Genomic DNA, 18,521 nt, shown 5'->3' on the forward strand with positions numbered 1-18,521 from the left:
CCTTAATTTATCACTTGCAAACATGGACTGCACCATGTTTGCATAATTACAAATTTTGCATAAAACCAGCGTGACTCAGGGGACCGTAACCATGGCAATAACAGGCAAGAAAAAGTTGATTCACCCACTTAATAATTAAATTAAAGGCATGGTACTTGAAATCCTTTATTTACATGAACATATTTACATAATTATATAAGAAACTAAGACTAAACTTAAAAGCTAGCTAATGTCTAAAATAGGCCCTTGAGGCATTGTACCAAGGATACTGGCGACATTTCCTCGCTGTATCGCAATGCTGATACGTTGTGCGAGGAAGTCGCCAGCTCTTCGGTCACCAGTTACCTCAACCAGACGCTTCGCGATTTCTGTGAACAACTTGTTCGCGCTGGGGCCCCATGGACCTAGAGTTTCTACACCAAAGGGTACAAAAAGGTATTCTTTGCCAAGACTTTTGTATTTATTACGTTTCAAAATTTCGGCACTTTCTGCCGCTGCGCCCGCTTTTATCTTGGTCCGTTGGAGGTGAGACGGTGCCAATGTGTCTACGCAGGTAGCATCCTACACTAACATTCGTCCCATACTCCAAGGGACCAAGGACACTCCATCAGGCCTCTTGCCATCATCTCTGATTATGCCAGTCGGCTCAAGGAGAGCAGGCACATTGATGGTTGCAAGGGACCGACGGATAATGTCATTAAGCGACGCATGTCTCGAAAAACGGCCTGCACTTTTTTGACAAGATAATCCATGGTGTCCCAGTCGGTCCACGTCCGTGCCACAAGAAAGGCATGGTTAAATAACTATGTAAGATTACAATAAGATTATTAAATTAAAACGGGACTTAATCGTGTAAAACTTACGTGTATATTTAACCCGACGTTTCGGACATGACGTTACGTCCGTGGTCACGGGTAGACGGGGTGAAATATAAACGTAAGTTTTACGCAATTAAGTCCCGTTTTAATTTAATATTATAACACACTGTATAGAGTCTTGCGAAGTGATAATTCGTTCCTATAATTTATATTTACTCTAGTAATTGGATATTATCAGTGCCGGGCACACGTTCGTCTTGTGAAATTTTAGCGGTTTTGTATTTGTGAATTTGACTATGGAGGAATTGAAAACTCGTGGTAAGTTATTTTTTAAATTTGGTAGCTTTATTTTAAATTGATGTAAAGTGCTTTATTTTTAACCCCCGACGCAAAAACGACGGGGTGTTATAAGTTTGTGTGTGTGTCTGTCTGTCTGTGCGTGTGTTTGTCTGTGGCATCGTAGCTCCCGAACGGATGAACCGATTTGGATTTAGTTTTTTTTTTGTCTGAAAGTTTAGTTAATCGGGAGTGTTCTTAGCCATGTTTCGTGAAAACCGGCCGGCTATGTCGCGGTCGGGGATTTTTTCAAAATTTTAATTTTGTGTTTAGGTTTGCAAATTAAATAGTTTGTGTAGAAGTTTTTAGAACAATTTTTGTAAAATTTTTAATTAATTTTCTTAAAAATTTTGTAAAAAAATAGTACATTACATCAGAGGCCGGGAAAATGAGGATTTTGCTATTGCTTTTCTCAAACATACAATGAAATAAAATAAAAAATGCTCTAAAGGACAATATTTTATTAAAAAAGTTACTTTGCAGGCCTAGGCCTGAAAAATAATATGAAATCCCTTTACAGTCCTCTCGAGTTGTTGCGCCCAAAAAGCGATACTTCCCAGCCCATTTTTTAAGGAACGTAAAGACAATATTTCATTGCATGTTTGAGAAATATGTATTTAATTAATAGCCCGTTTATGTGTCCCACTGCTGGGCAAAGGCCTCTCCCCGTATTTAATTATTTATTTAAAAATTAATACGCTTGACTTATGCTTGATTTTATTATATTATTTTATTTATTCGTAAATAACTTCTATATAATTAACGCAATACTACATAGTTAAAGTAGATAAGGTACAGCGGAGCAAATCTCGACTGGGGGGCAAATGCAACTGGTCCATTTTTTCCATGTTTTACAATGTTTGCATTATTAAATAGAGTTTCCACCGGTTATATATGGTAGGCGTGTTCAGCACGGGAAGCATGGTCGCGCGATAGACGATAAAATATCAGGCCGTTCCTATCGCACTATTTGTAAGTGCGGTAGGGACGGCCTGATATTTTATCGTCTATCGCGCGACCATGCTTCCCGTGCAGTGGATACATGTAGAATCATAGTGTAGTAATAGAAAAAATGGATCAGTTAAATTGAGATTTACCCCGCTGTACCTTAGGTACAAACACTAAGGAAAATAAATTAGAACAAAAAAATTAACAAATTCAAATTTTGGAATCTTTAAAAAAATTTGAAAATAGATTTATTAACTTACTAAAAAAATTCCAAATAAGTTGATATTTTTTTGTCTTACAACTACAAAAAAAATGTACTCGTATTATAGTATAAGTAAGATATCCATACCTAATATTATAAATGGAAAAGTGTGTGTCTGTTTGTTTGTCCGTCTTCCACGGCAAAACGGAGCGACGAATTGACGTGACTTTTTATGTGGAGATAGTTGAAGGGATTGGAGAGTGACATAGGCTACTTTTTGTCTCTAGTTAACCCCCCCACTTGCCTTAAATGGGAGGTGGAGTATGGAGTATGGAGTATTCCGCAATTTTCGTGAATTTAACTCGAGCAAGGCCGCGGGAAAAAGCTAGTAGGTACGTAAATAACTTTTTTTCTATATCAATTTCTTCCGATTTTCATGTATATTGGTATAATATATTCATATATAGAATCTTCACGGGGCGCTGTCTAAAAAAATTATTGATGCCACTGGGGACCGTAGAGCTGGCAGCTTCCTCGCTCAGCGAATAAGCGTTGCGATTCAGCGAGGTGCCAGCGTAGAACATTGCCGAAGGAGGAATTTTTATTTTAGTTTTAATTTAGGCTATCTTTAGATATATATTAATTTAATTGGTATATAACTTACTAGCTTTTGCTCGCGGCTTCGCTCGCGTTTCAAAGAGACAAAAAGTAGCCTATGTCACTCTCCATCTCTTCAACTATCTCCACTTAAAAAATTACGACAATTGGTCGCTCCGTTTTGCCGTGAAAGGCGGACAAAGAAACAGACACACACACTGTCCCATTTATAATATTAGTATGGATTATTTTATATTTTTTGATGTCTTATTTATCACTTTCTATTATCCAAATATTGGTCTTATTTTAACTAAACAAATGAAGGTATAATCGACAAATAATCGAGTTTTACAAAAGCATGTGCTTATTATTTAACTGGTAATTAATGCCGATATCAATTAACGTAAGCTTCACGTGTACACATCACGTGCAGGGTCACATGTTTTGAACCTTAATCGTTTTAATACATTTAAAATTACTTGCCCCTCACTGGCTCGAGTAAAAACGCATTTTATCAAGAGTGGATAATGAAATTTGACAATATAGTCAAATTCTCTGCTTTAAAATTGATAAAATTGGGAGAATACAACTTTGCACCCTTGTATAACAAATAGTTAACTATAAGTGTGGAATAAAATTGATTCAGGATGCTTAAACCACAAAAAAAAACATGTCACAATTAATGTCACTAAAAAGGCTTCCGCTCAGTTTGATGTCAAGGTACCTTTTGGACACTTTAACGTACATTTTTCGCTTAATTTTAATTTAGAATTAATCTTTAAAAAAATATTTTTCCCCTCACTAGCTCGGAAACACGTGTTTTGTCCTTCAATACCAGTGGGTAAAAACGCATTTATCCACTAGTGGATAAAGTAATTTGACCTTGAATATAGCCAAATTTTCTGCTTTAAAATTGATAAAAGTGGGTTAATATAGTGATGAAGATGTTTTACCACCTGTGGAACTACTGGAAGCAGTGATAATAGTTATTTGTTATACAAGGGAGCAAAGTTGTATTTTAACGCCGAGTGTGGAATTCCAGTAGTTCCACAGGTGGTAAATCATCTTTATTACTAGATTCACCTACTTTTACCAATTTTATAGCAGTTATTTTGACTTTATTCAAGGTCAAATTACTTTACCCACTAGTGGATAAAATGCGTTTTTACCCGCTGATATTAAACGACAAAACACGTGTTTCCGAGTTAGTGAGGGGAAAACGCATTTTTTGCGTTGTAGTTTCCTCGGTATAGTGAGGGGAAAACTTTTGTGTTACACTAAAAAACTATTATACTTTGCCGCAGTCATGTAATAAGACTCACATAATTGCATGATTTTGTGACACCAATTCAGTACCTAAATTATAACAATTCGTTATCTTTATCAAAACATGCTCATGACCGCTCAAGCAAAGGTGACTATTAAACTGGACATAATATTTACTATTTAAGTACAAAATTATGACTTCATTTAAATGCCATATTATTTAAAGTTAAAAACTAGTTAGTGTCTTTTATACTTTTTTTCTTTCTTCGACATCCCAATTGTACAAAAAATGTACCTAAGTGGGTTTACATAAGTTGTGATGATACTTACATGCAAATAATTTAAAAAAATCAAAAAAAAAAAAAAAAATCGTAAATAGTGTTTACCAAGTACTATTTATATAGGATTTACTTCGGACTAAGAATTGTACCTCGATTTTTTAGCGCCACCTATTAAATACTATCATAACTACACTGATGATGCCTACAAATTATTATCATTTTTTTTTTCAAAATGTGTATTGACGTGATATGGTGATTTTATAACAAAGAAATGTAGTTTTTATAAAAAATAAAAACACGCTAAATATTTGGGGAAAATATGATTTTAGCCACTTTTAGGTAGCATAAACAGCGCCATCTAGTTTTAAGTCTAAAAGCCCATACATTTAGGGGTACGCTTTTTTGTATGGGCATTGTCGGTCCAGTAATAAATAGTTCTTGGTCTTTACAAGTATTTTCAAAAGAAATACGTACGTCTAAATTATTTAGTACTTTTATTTCCAATGCATACGTGTACAAACCACCAAATCTTAGGATTAGTTGTCAAAGCGGACTCCAGGCTCCCATGAGCCGTGGCAAATGTCGGGAAAGCGCAAATGATTTCCAATGCATATAAAGTAGAACATAGGTACTCGTTTTACATATTAACAATATAGTTTATACATATATTATTTTAATAATTATTTCTGATTGTTTCAGGTTACAAAGCTGTGTTAAATTATACATAAAAATATTGAATTGTGAAAAAATATTAACATTCCTTGTAAAATACATTTTGTTGAATATTTGAAGTGAAATAATAAATAATATTATTATTTAAAAGAAGACAACACCAGGAAGGCAGCCATGATTACATTTGGACGTAAGTATTCTTTTAAATAAAATATATCGTAATCGCGACTCGAGTTTGCAATATTCTTACTCCCTGAGTTACACACACTGTTTTTCATCACACTTGCAATATAAAAAGTATGTAAAAACATAAAAAAAGTTAAATAACCATAAAATACGGTACCAGAAATTCAAAATTGCACATTGACAAATTGGAATGTACAAGTTTCTAATGGGGTGGCAACGCGCATGTGACACTGTTTGAGTTGCAGGCGTCCATAGGTTACGGTGACCGCTTTACATCAGGCGGGCCCTATACTTGTTTGCCACCGACGTAGTATAAAAAAAAAAAAAAAAAAAAATTGACTGTTGAATTGTGACAAAAATATATTTATTATAGTAACTTTGCATAAAAATAATAAAAGTACAAATATTATAAGCTATAATTTATGTTAGCAGATAATTATGTCATTATACGAACATGAACCTTGTGATAGAGTTGTTTTTTTAAGACTTGTCTCTATTTATTACTTATTCTTAATGTCAAGTGTAAATGATAACAATTTTTATAAAAACATATTATTGAGTTACTCGTACTTAATTACTTACTTACTGAATAAATGAATTTATTTTAAAATAGGTGCTTATAATACTATAATAATAATTATACCTAAGCGCTACCCAAAAACGGTATATCTTGATAGTAAAAAAAGTTTAATTTAATTAAACACAAAACCATATAAACTAGTAATACCTAAAACAATAACATGAAAACTAAACTAAACCTATGAATAAAATTAAACCTATAAATAAAACTAAATAACAAACTAAAACTTACCTACAAAAATACCCCTGTTATAAAAAACTTACTTACTAACTTACTTACTTACTTACTTACTTTGTTGGCGCGACGACCCAAAGTGAGTCTTGGCCTCCAACACAAAGAGCACGCCACTTTACGCGGTCCAGAGCGACCTCTCGCCAGCCCTCGTTGAGTTACTCGTACAGTGTGTAAATTTTCTTAAAGGCGGTTAGTATAGGGCATATTTTTTTACTTAGAATTGAAATTAAAATGTTATCCATACAAAATATCGGTCCAGCAATGTAATGCAAACACACGCAGGTTAAACGCTCGTGGACAGTTACTTTTAAAAGCTCATATATCTTATGTAATGTCATTAACTGTCATCGCAACCATGATCCCCCTTTCTTCCCGTGGGTGTCGTAGAAGTCGGCTGTGGTATATGGGTTAAATTGTGGCGTAGGCGAGAGGCTGGCAACCTGTCACTGCAATTCACAATTTGGATTTCTTTCAACCCCTTTTTGCCAAAAGTGGCACTGAAACTTAGTAGTTCATGTGCTCTGCCTACCCCTTTATGGGATACAGACATGATCATATGTATATATGTATGCAAGCATGAAATTTTTCAAAAAAGTTTTTTATTTTGGGGTGAAAAAAGACTAACTTAAAAATAACTCTTAATTAATAATGAAAGTAATGAATTTTATATCTGGTTTAATTTATTTCCGTATGAGGCTTACACACTGTATACTAAATACTTTTTAAGTGTTAATTTTACTAAAAATATTTTCCTTTTTGAAAGAAAATAATTACGCAAAAATAAAAATCAAATACAAATAGAATTTGATATTAATTCAAACGAAAAACAGTTTTGTGTTCATTACAGTTTAAATTGACTGTGACAGATCTATAACAAGGCGATTGAGGGGTTAAGTGTTTTGCCACATAGGTGACATGAAAAAAATACATATTTCTGTAAGGCTCGCTTGCACCAACCACTTAACTAAGTGTTAGTGTGCTGGCATCTATCAAATTATATATAAAATGGTTAGTTAACCCTCGGTTTAACCCTCCATTTTCGTTGGCCTAAGTGTTTCAGCTTGTTTCAAGCAGTTGCTTGAAAGAATTTTCCCGAGTTTTTTTTTTTAATTTATGATCATATATTTTTTCCTTCTTTTGGCCTCAGAAACACGTGGTTAAAATCTTTCGCGTTCCTCATACGCCATGTAATTTGTATCTGACTAACTTTTGCCCTATTTTTCCTATTTCCTTTGCAAAAATACTTTACAGAATTGCACGAAAGACCAAAGATCATTAACGTCACTGTCTCTATTGTAGACAGCCATTTACGTCAACAAAAATGGCAAAAAATTATAATAAATCAAAGTTCGTTGAATATTAATTAATATAAAAAGCTAGAGCTAATGGTATACTATATAATTTATTACCCAGTAAAAACTGGCTTCATCGGAATGACATTAATATTTTTTTATTGTGCACAATTAGGTATTGAGAATAAATTTATTACTTTCAAGCCAGGATTATTTAAATAGGATTTTACAATCTTAATACTAAGAATCGTACCTTACGGCAAAAATTTAATTTAATTTTATTTATGTCTCTATTTTATAATTGTAATTCAGTGACGTTGACGTTCTGTTTAATGTACTTTTCTCTCCTTCCTCTCCCCCTTATCTCTCTGCGAGATTTAAATTTTTAGCAGACGGCAGCGGGCACCGCCTTCGTTCCAGCGCAGATCTCACCCTGTCTATCCCACCTCACAAACATAGATCCTATGACAAGTCCTTTACTGTTTGCTCTGTCAAATTATGGAATTCATTGCCACCTCCCCTTCAACAGTGTCAATCGGTCGCATCGCTAAAATCGAATTTAAAAAGTTATGGCTTTCGTACGCATCTTAATCTAAAAGATGTTTGCGGTTAGGTAGGTTGTGTACCTATGTATGTAGGGTAGTCATAAAACTGTATTATAATTATGTATAACGTATTTATTTATATGATTTAACGTCTATATTGCTGTAGTTTGTAGGTTAGGTATAGGTTTAGCTTAGGAACGTCTACCGTCTCCAATTCTCCTTTAACTGCTCTAGGGTTAACTGGAAGAAATCCCTTAATGGGATAAGTTCGCCTTTGTACAAATGATGTGTGTGTTCTTTTTTCTTTACTGTGTGTATTCTTATCTTTGTACAATAAAGTGTTTACTACTACTACTACTAAGTTGAGTGTATATACCTATGCCATACGATAAATAATAATCGTACGTACGTCCCTTTTTTAGCCCCATCTGTTAAATACTATTTTAGTAACACCGATGATGCCTACAATTTTTTTTTAAACGTGTATTGACGTAATACCATGATATTAAAATAAAAAAGCATGTCATTTATTCTTATTAAAAATAAGAACACGCAAAAATATTTGGGGAAAATATGATTTTGGCCACTTCCAGACTGCGAAACAGCGCCATCTAGTTTTAAGCCTAGAAGGCCCATACATTTCAGGGGTACGCTTTTGTGTATGGGCTATTGTCTGTCTCGGTATTATATGGTCCTTGTTTTCAAGACAGAAATATAATTAATATTAAGTTTTAATGTTTTTTTAATACAATTATATTACTAGTTACTGCGTGACTAAATTAAAATCAGTAAACAGTAGTTTTTTTTCTCCACACTAGATCAGAAACACGTGTTTTATCTTTTAATTCACTAGTAGATAAAGTAATTTGACCTTGAATATAGTCAATTTTCTGCTTTGAAATGGATAAATGTGGGTGAATCTAGTTACGAAGTACTGGAAGCACTGATAAACGCGTTTTTTTGCGTTGTAGTGCGAGGAATAGTTTTGTGTTGTTTTGTGTGCTCTCTCGCTATATAGTTAGAGAAAATGTATTTTTCTCAAACATGGTATGAAATATTGATGTTATGTGCCTTATAATTGGCAGCGAAGTATGACGTTGCAGGTGCGGCTAGGACGATTGATAGATAATGGAATTCCATACAAACCTTGCAGGCCAAGGCCGGCAAAGTCTTCTTTTTTAATTTCCAAACACAGATAATTGTGACATAACATCCAGGTATTTAGCCAATTAAAAAAAAAACTATAAGGGGCTTTATAGACGTGCCGACTGCAACTGGTACGGACCCTAGACAATATTTGATTTTGGGTGCGTTTTCATACAAAAAAAAAATTTTTCGTTTTTTTTTATTTTTTTTTTAACTTTTTGTGATTTTATAAGCGTATACGGGATATCAAAGGGGAACGAAAATTCGATTATTTTTGCGCTACGACGCACCGTTTAGGAGATACACCCATCCAAAGTTACTATTTTCAGTATACTTTATTTATTTCATACTATGTTTGAGAAAAGCACTATACATACCTCGGCGGGAAATGGGGTTGCCCGCCTCAGACCTATCCGGCCTCGCTTCGCTCGGCCGTCTATACGTCTTCGGCCGGCAACCCCCTTTGTGCCGGCCTCTGTAGTAATGTACTTACTTCTCGTGTGCTGAAACACTCGCTACGTGCAGGATTCGCTCGTTTTTCAATTCCACACACGGCGTTAAAATACAACTTTGCACCCTTGTATATAACAATAGTTATTTGTAGCAAGGGAGCAAAGCTGTATTTTAACGCCGAGTGTGGAATTGAAAAACGAGCAATTGAAAGGATCCTATAGTTGAACCACGAGCGAAGCGAGTGGTTCGAGAATAGAATTCTGAACTTGCGAGTTTTTTAACACACGAGAAGTAAAATACATTTGCACCCGAGTGTAACACAAAACTTTTCCCCTCACTATAGCGAGGAAACTACAACGCAAAAAATGCGTTTATCACTGCTTCCAGTAGCTAGATTCACCTACTTTAACCAATTTTAAATCAGTTATTTTGACTTTATTCAAGGTCAAATTACCTTACACACTAGTGGATAAAATGCGTTAACCCGCTGTTATTAAAGGACAGAACACGTGTTTCCGAGCTAGTGAGGGGAAAATGAAGTTTCATAGGAACTAGCGATATTGTAATGCGGGTTTGGTTACAAATTGGGTGTGCCAGGGTACATTTTCAAGTTTAGTTTCTACGTATTAAACCCATACATTCAAGTTGTATCAAACACATCATTAAACGATGACCTCCACGTGACGTCAAGCACGATCATGCTCGCGGGTATTTCCACAAACTACAATTTTGAAGCGCTGGTGGCCTAGCGGTAAAAGCGTGCGACTTTCAATCCGGAGGTCGCGGGTTCGAACCCTAGTACATCGAACCAACTGATTCGTGACTCACTTGGTAGATAATTGGCTTGATTTTTAACCCGCGACGCAAAAACGACGGGGTGTTATAAGTTTGACGTGTCTGTCTGTCTGTCTGTCTGTTTGTTTGTCTATCTGTCTGTGTGTGTATCTGTCTGTGGCATCGTAGCTCCCGAACGGATGAACCGATTTAGATTTAGTTTTTTTTGTCTGAAAGCTGAGTTAGTCGGGAGTGTTCTTAGCCATGTTTCATGAAAATCGGTCTACTATGTCGCGGTCGGGGGTTCTTTCAAAATTGTATAGTTTAAATGTAGGCATCTTCTGGGCGAGCTCACTTCATCGTAGGCCACGTCTTTGCCTTTGGCTAGTCTGTGGCCAAGAGTAAGCCCATTTATTAATTAAAAAAAAAATCTGTGTTCTAAATGTAGATTGGTGCTTATAGTTTATGTAAAACACAAAAGTAATATTTTTAATAAAATTTCATGCTTAATTGTCGTCACAAAACTGACATCTAGGTAAATTTTGTTAACAACTGTCACTTGGGTCCCAATTTTTGAAAATGCGTAGTTTCGTGCAAAGCACGTCACAACCGTTTACGTTACAATAAGAGTTTTGAATGATTCACGGTTATTTTCATTAGACTTATATTGACCGGGGGCCTATTGCATAACAATTTACAACTCATATTACAAGCGGTAGTCCCCCTCCAATTCATTTTATAAGAAAGAGAGTTCCACTTGTAATACAAGTTGTAAATTGTTATGCAATAGGCCCCGGGATATAGACCGTGATTACCTTTTTGATTTTTGTCGAGCTCCCGATATTTCGACGCAGTTGCATGCATCATGATCACAGAAAACTGAAAAAGGTAATCACGGTCTATATCCCGGTCAATATAAGTCGTTTACGTTACGTCAATAAGTATTCGACGAGTTTGCAACAAAAAGGTGCAATTTTCTCATCCGTTTTTCAAGAATCAGGAGAGATGGCAGAGCTGGCAGTCCTCAACTGTGCGTTTCTCCAGAAACTTCCTGCCCCGCACAGCTAAACTGTGGAATGAATTATCGCCGGCAGTATTTCCGGACAGATACGACCTTCAAACCTTCAAGAAAAGAGCGTACACCCATCTTAAAGGCTGGCAACGCACCTCCAACACCTCTGGTGTTTCGGGTGTCCATGGGCGCCGGTGATCGCTTTCCATCAGGCGACCTGTCTGCTCGTTTGCCTCCTATCCCATAAAAAAAAGAGATAGTGTAGAAAATATTATAGTTCATGTTTATAATTTAATATTACTAATTTGTGCTTCGGATGTAAATCCATCACTTCACTATCACTACATAGTATAAAATTAACTTTTTAACAAAAAATAAAACCGCCTTCAAAAATAAGCGCGTTACAAAACACGGAGAAACTAAAAAGCAAAAAATAATAAACCTTTGAATTCAGATTTCTTATCGGATTGCAATAATCTAAACATCCAAATTATAAACAAATCAATTACTTTTGTAGTCGGTACCAGACCTGTTCATCGCCTTGCTATTCCTGTTTGCACCACCCAACCATACGCAGGCTGGTACCGACTCCAAAAATAATTGATTTGTTTATAATTTGGATGTTTAGATTATTGCAATCCGATAAGAAATCTGAATTCAAAGGTTTATTATTTTTTGCTTTTTAGTTTCTCCGTGTTTTGTAACGCGCTTATTTTTGAAGGCGGTTTTATTTTTTGTTAAAAAGTTAATTTATTTGTTGATTTTTAGTGGTTCCTATTGATATTTTATGTATCAGTCCGAATATATGTACAGTAGTGAAAGAATTATCCTTTAACTCCTAACCATTGAGGAGTTGACCTTCCATCATCAGCTCAGCCACATAAAGTTATCACCATCAGGCGTAAATACTGGTGTATCTTTGAAAAATACACTAAAAACATTACATGTGCCTATAACATTTGAGGAGTTCCCTCGATTTCTCCAAGATCCCATCATCAGATCCCGACTTGGTGCCAATGGGACCATCTCGGGGTTATACCTGATCGAATGAAAAAAAATTTTGAAAATCGGTCCATGATTCTCGGAGATATCGAATAACATACATACAAAAAAAAAAAAAAAAAAAAACATTCAGTCGAATTGAGAACCTCCTCCTTTTTTGAAGTCGGTTAAAAACAAAGTCGCTTTCTCTGTCCCTATGTCCCTATGTATGCTTAAATCTTTAAAACTACGCAACGGATTTTGATGCGGTTTTTTTTAATAGATAGAGTGATTCCAGAGGAGGGTTTGCATGTAGGTATTATACCTAATGCAAATGTACTATAATAGTACCCGTGCGACGCCGGGGCGGGTCGCTAGTACTTAATAAATGGGAAAGTGTGTGTGTCTGTTGTCCGTCGTGTTTCATGGCAAAACGGAGCAACTAATTGACGTTATTTCTTAAGTGGAGATAGTTGAAGGGATGGAGAGTGACATAGGCTACTTTTTGTCTTATTCTCACCCCCCACTTCCCTAAAATGGGGGGGTGGAAGTTTGTATGGAGAATTCCGCAAATTTAGTTTAACGCGAGCGAAGCTGCAGGCGAAAGCTAGCAGCTCATATTTATAATTTTGACTACTACCTACTAATTTGATATTGCTAATTAATTTGTGCTCCTGCTTCGGATGTAAATATTTATTATAATTTACATAGTATTAAAAAGTCTGCAGAGATACCAGCCAGATGTTCTTTATATGTTAATATTATATTTATGAGATTATGATATATTTCCTGCGAATGAACAAGCTTAAACTGACGTAAATAATATATTAGAATCTGATATTGAATTTTGATGAAATAATTTAAAAGAAAAAGTTTTTTGACCCGGTTCAGAAAGGACTCAATTGGATTAAATTTAGTTTGGACCCAAAATTTGAACACTATTATATAACCGGTTAGGTTGTATTATTAAAATTTTGAAAAAAAAAAAACCTCGACACAGTGGATGGATTTTCATCAAACATGGTTAAGAACACTCCCGACTGATTTAACTGTCAGACAAAAAAATAATAAATCGGTTTATCCGTTCGGGAGCTACGATGCCACAGACAGACACACACACAAACAGACACAGACACACACGAAAAGTCGTGTTTGCGTCGGGGGTTAAAAAAATAATAAATCGGTTTATTCGTTAGGGAGCTACGATGCCACAGACAGACAGACAGACAAGTCAAACTTATAACACCCCGTCGTTTTTGCGTCAGGGGTTAAAAATTACACTTTTACAAGAAAATGACAACCCTTTCTTACACCAATTTTTGACCCCCGACGCAAAAACGACTGTGTGTGTGTGTCTTAGAACAAATTAAATTATTCTCATTTGAAAATATTTTAATTTGTATTTTTAAGTAGTAACACTACTATTATACTATAAACATTAAATAAATGTCATATACAAAGAAAAAGTGACCAAGACCTCCAAGTATTCCGAGCTGGAATCGAACCAGCGTACTCCGTTAACCGGACGGATGCCTGTAAAACCACTCGGCCATCGGATCACGAAAGCAAGGGTCGAAATTGTATTGTAGGGGTGAAATTGGGGTTGTGTGTGTGTGTCTGTCTGTTTGTCTGTCTGTCTGTGTGTGTGTCTGACTGTGGCATCGTAGCTCCCAAACGGATGAACCGATTTAAATTTAGTTTTTTTTTTCTGAAATTTGAGTAAGTCGGGAGTCTTCTTAGCCATGTTTCATGAAAATCGGTCTACTATGTCGCGGTCGGGGGTTTTTTCAAAATTTTGATTTTTGCCCGTGTGGTGACGGGTTAAAAATTTCACCACCCCCTTTCTTCCCGTGGGTGTCGTAGAAGGCGACTGTGGGATATGGGTTAAATTGTGGCGTAGGCGAGAAGCTGGCAACCTGTCACTGCAATGTCACAGTTTCGTTTTCTTTCAACCCCTTATTTGCCAAGAGTGGCACTGAAACCTGAGTAGTTTTATGTGCTCTGCCTACCCCTTCATGGGACACAGGCGTGATTGTATGTATGTTTGATTTTGTTGAACATACTGCATATTGTTTGTTTACGTTTGTGCCCTTACGACCTTAATTATTATGTAATTTCGTAGTCATAGAAGTTATGTAACTATACGTAATTGTTCTAGCTAGAACTTGCATGTTGACGTAGGTTTAATTGCCCTAACCGCGTAAAACATAATACCTATACGATGAGTTCGGGTGCGCCAAAGTTCATATAAAATTGGTATATAGATTATTGGTAGTCCGCAAATGTTTCTCATAAAATTTTACATTATAATGATCATTATTTATAACAATTTTATGTTAATAACCATCGTAACTTCGAATGACTTATGTTCATAATGCCATTCATCATAAATACATTTTATACTAATGTTAATGTTTATACACTTATTGATCATAACGATTGCGAGTAATATAATTTATCGTTATATTATTGTTAACAGAACAGAAATCACATGACACAGTCCAGTTAGGTGCGACGACGAGCATAGCGAGGAGGAGCGTGTTAGGTTGACCGTGAGCAAACCAGAAACGACTTTTTAATGTAAATTGTATATGTCACTGTAAAAGCTTCAAGCGCGCTTCTTTCTATAAATGGCACAAGTTTTTCATAGAACTTTCCCAAAACTTTTTAAATATTTTTTTATGAATGATTTTCTTAAACACAAAATTATGAATGTTATTAAATATTTGTATAGAATTTATGATTAAAAATTTTCGGCTAAATGATTATTATGAACAGTGATAATAGTACTATTGATAATAATGAAACAAAATTATGAAAGGTAAAATTATGAGAAATGATCATTCGGAGCACAAATCGGTATAAACAATAATTTTATAACAAATAATTTTATATGAGTCAATATGGACCCGATGAGTTCATATGAGCACATGATCCCTTCAATTAATTCTATAACCTAACCACAAAATTAAAATTTTGAAAAAACCCCCGACCGCGACATAGTGGACCTATTTTCATGAAACATAGCTAGGAACACTCCCAACTAACTCAGCTTTCAAACAAGAAAAGACTAAATCTAAATCGGTTCATCTGTTCGGAATCTACGGTGCCACAGACAGACAGACACGTCAAACTTATAACACCCCGTCGTTTTTGCGTCGGGCGTTAACAAATGGGAAAGCGTGTGTGTCTGTTTGTTTGTCCGTCTTTCGCGGCAAAACGGAGCGGCGAATTACGTGATTTTTAAGTGGAGATAGTTGAAGGGATAGAGAATGACATAGGCTACTTTTTATCCCTTTCTAACCCCCCATTAAAAAAAAACTACGTCCACATTTTTAGGGTTCCGTAGTCAACTAGGAACCCTTATAGTTTCGCCATGTCTGTCTGTCCGTCCGTCCGTCCGTCCGTCCGCGGATAATCTCAGTAACCGTTAGCACTAGAAAGCTGAAATTTGGTACCAATATGTATATTAATCACGCCAACAAAGTGCAAAAATAAGAAATGGAAAAAAATGTTTTATTAGGGTACCCCCCCTACATGTTAAGTGGGGGCTGATATTTTTTTTCATTCCAACCCCAACGTGTGATATATTTTTGGATAGGTATTTAAAAATTAATAAGGGTTTACTAAAATCGTTTTTTGATAATATTAATATTTTCGGAAATAATCGCTCCTAAAGGAAAAAAAAGTGCGTCCCCCCCCTCTAACTTTTGAACCATATGTTTAAAAAATATGAAAAAAATCACAAAAGTAGAACTTTATAAAGACTTTCTAGGAAAATTGTTTTGAACTTGATAGGTTCAGTAGTTTTTGAGAAAAATACGGAAAACTACGGAACCCTACACTGAGCGTGGCCCGACACGCTCTTGGCCGGTTTTTCTTATAACTATCTGATGTTTTATTTCGTGCTAGTTTAAAAAAATTGTATGTTGCATTTATTTATTCAAGTTTAAGATATTATAACTGCGTGTAGAGGTGGGGTCACTACTCTTGAAAAAGCTCCTCGGAAATGGAGCGAAACATGTCGAGCGTTATATCGACTTAATACGTGAGTAACCCGCTTAAAATATTATTAAAATATTATGTGCCTGTGTGGTGACGGGTTAAGAATTTCACCACCCCCTTTCTTCCCGTGGGTGTCGTAGAAGGCGACTATGGGATATGGGTTAAATTGTGGTGTAGGCGAGAGGCTGGCATGCAACCTGTCACTGCAATGTCACAGTTTCGTTTTCTTTCAACCCCTTATTTGCCAAGAGTGGCACTGAAGCTTTAGTAGTTTCATGTGTTCTGCCTACCCCTTTGTGGGATACAGGCGTGATTGTATGTATGTATGTATGTATATTTTAAGGGCAAAGTACCCTACTGTCGCTGCGTGGCTAGGCCATATGTAGAGGAATAGGTAAGGGAAGATTTGTAACTCAATACATCAGTAAATGCGAGTTATTTGTATAGGCATTGTTAAGTGACATCTAGCGACAATCACGCGTCAACTAGCGTAAATGATCAGTACTGCTACTTGTCAATAGATAGATAGATAGATAGATAGAATACTCTTTATTGGCACACCTCAGAAAAAGATACAGTGGAGAAACAAATGATTATAAATAGAGGCAGACAACAGGCGGTCTTATCGTTAAAGAGCGATCTCTACCAGACAACCTTTGGGTAGCGGAAATAACAAACATAATCAGAAAGAGTAGGCGCTTCGAAATAAAAAATCATAATTATTCTAATTTCCAACACACAAATAGATGTCGCGACCAACGAAAAGTCTAATGCTCACCAATTTTTAGCTTATATTACAATAGTATTAATCAGTATTCTGTTTTCAATTCCTTCTGCTTGTAATATAGGTAAAAAACTTAAAAAAGTCACCTGTTGTATATGTGAGTGACGTGTTCGAATAGGCGTTTGTTTTGTTTGTGATACTAATTTTAAATATGTGTTCTCTATTCGAACACGTCACTCACACATACAACAGTTGACTTTCTTAAGTTTTTTACCTATACATATACAAGTTGTTAACAACTGTTCTAATATTAAATTTTTGGCAGACGAGACAACGTGACACCTGGGGCCCTATTCGAACCGTTATCTAACTGTCAAGTGGTATCATTTCAAAATCAACTGTGGATAATGGTCGCATGTGAGATCGGATCGCAAGTTGGTTTTGAGCCAACCAAAACGTATTAATTGAAAAAAAATATGAATCTAAAATCAACTTTATCTTAGTACAATAGGGCTTATAGTTTTTTACATTAAGCAAAACGGTACATGATTCATGTGTCCTTTTTACCGTTGACAGCTTTTGGTACATGTGGATTTGGTCGCTAGACTTTTTTGTCTATGGAAACGCTGTGCACGATGCGGTGGCGAGTAGCGGAACTAAACATGTCATTTACCGGCTATCAAAAAGAGGTTACACTGGTGATGGTCGATAAAGACTATTATTAAACGAATTTTAGCAGCAATGAAGCTTTATTGACAAGCGTTATTTTTGTGAAACCGACATCTACACGTCACATAATGCTAGCTCCACACATTATGAAATAAACGCCACAAATTATAGGAGGTATATACACGTCACCCAATCTCAAGTTGCTTCTAAACCACGCTTACGGATCAAGTCGTAAGTACATTCACACATTTTACAAAATACTTAAATTGAATTTTTTTTCTCCTACAGAGCCGCCATTCATAGAGTCTGACCGGAAAGTGAAGAGTCGTGAAATGTATGGGGTCTAATACATTCCACGACTCACGACTCCTCACTTTCTGTACAGACACTAGTATACAAGGGGTTTGCATTGAAATTCAATGAGGAGGCACACTCGAAGCTTGTGACAGATGGCGCCACCTTATAAGTCCATTGCACAGACAAAGAATTTAATACGTGAGAGTGAGAAGAAGATATATTTTTCTCTCTCTCACACATATGAACGACAATGACATGCCCATTATTATTACACTTACGTACAGGCGCCGCCTAAAATGTCAGTGCCCGGCGGGATAACATGTCAGTGTGTCTCCTCATTCACATTGACAAAATAGCTTGAACATGTTAAATCCATTAAACTGCAATTGAAATTCCTATCTTTTTTGTGCCAATGTTTTCATTTCAATGACATACAAACACAACTATTAAATATGTGTTTGTATTGTTTATCAAGAATAAATGATTTGTATTATGATAATAAT

At 35.7% G+C, this 18,521-nt stretch overlaps 1 protein-coding gene across 1 annotated transcript in view; it reads left to right on the forward strand.

Moving 5' to 3' along the window:
* Positions 1–1,050: 1,050 nt before the first annotated feature.
* The window catches only part of LOC125240180 (scavenger receptor class B member 1-like), a 144,416-nt gene continuing 126,945 nt past the window's right edge, over positions 1,051–18,521 (forward strand). The window contains exons 1-2 of the mRNA XM_048148002.1: positions 1,051–1,136; positions 5,148–5,310. Coding sequence (XP_048003959.1) covers positions 5,295–5,310 — 16 coding nt within the window. The 5' untranslated portion in view covers positions 1,051–1,136; positions 5,148–5,294. The remainder of the gene's footprint in view (positions 1,137–5,147; positions 5,311–18,521) is intronic.

The sequence above is a fragment of the Leguminivora glycinivorella genome, chromosome 27, assembly GCF_023078275.1.
Source record: "Leguminivora glycinivorella isolate SPB_JAAS2020 chromosome 27, LegGlyc_1.1, whole genome shotgun sequence".
NCBI lineage: Eukaryota > Metazoa > Arthropoda > Insecta > Lepidoptera > Tortricidae > Leguminivora > Leguminivora glycinivorella.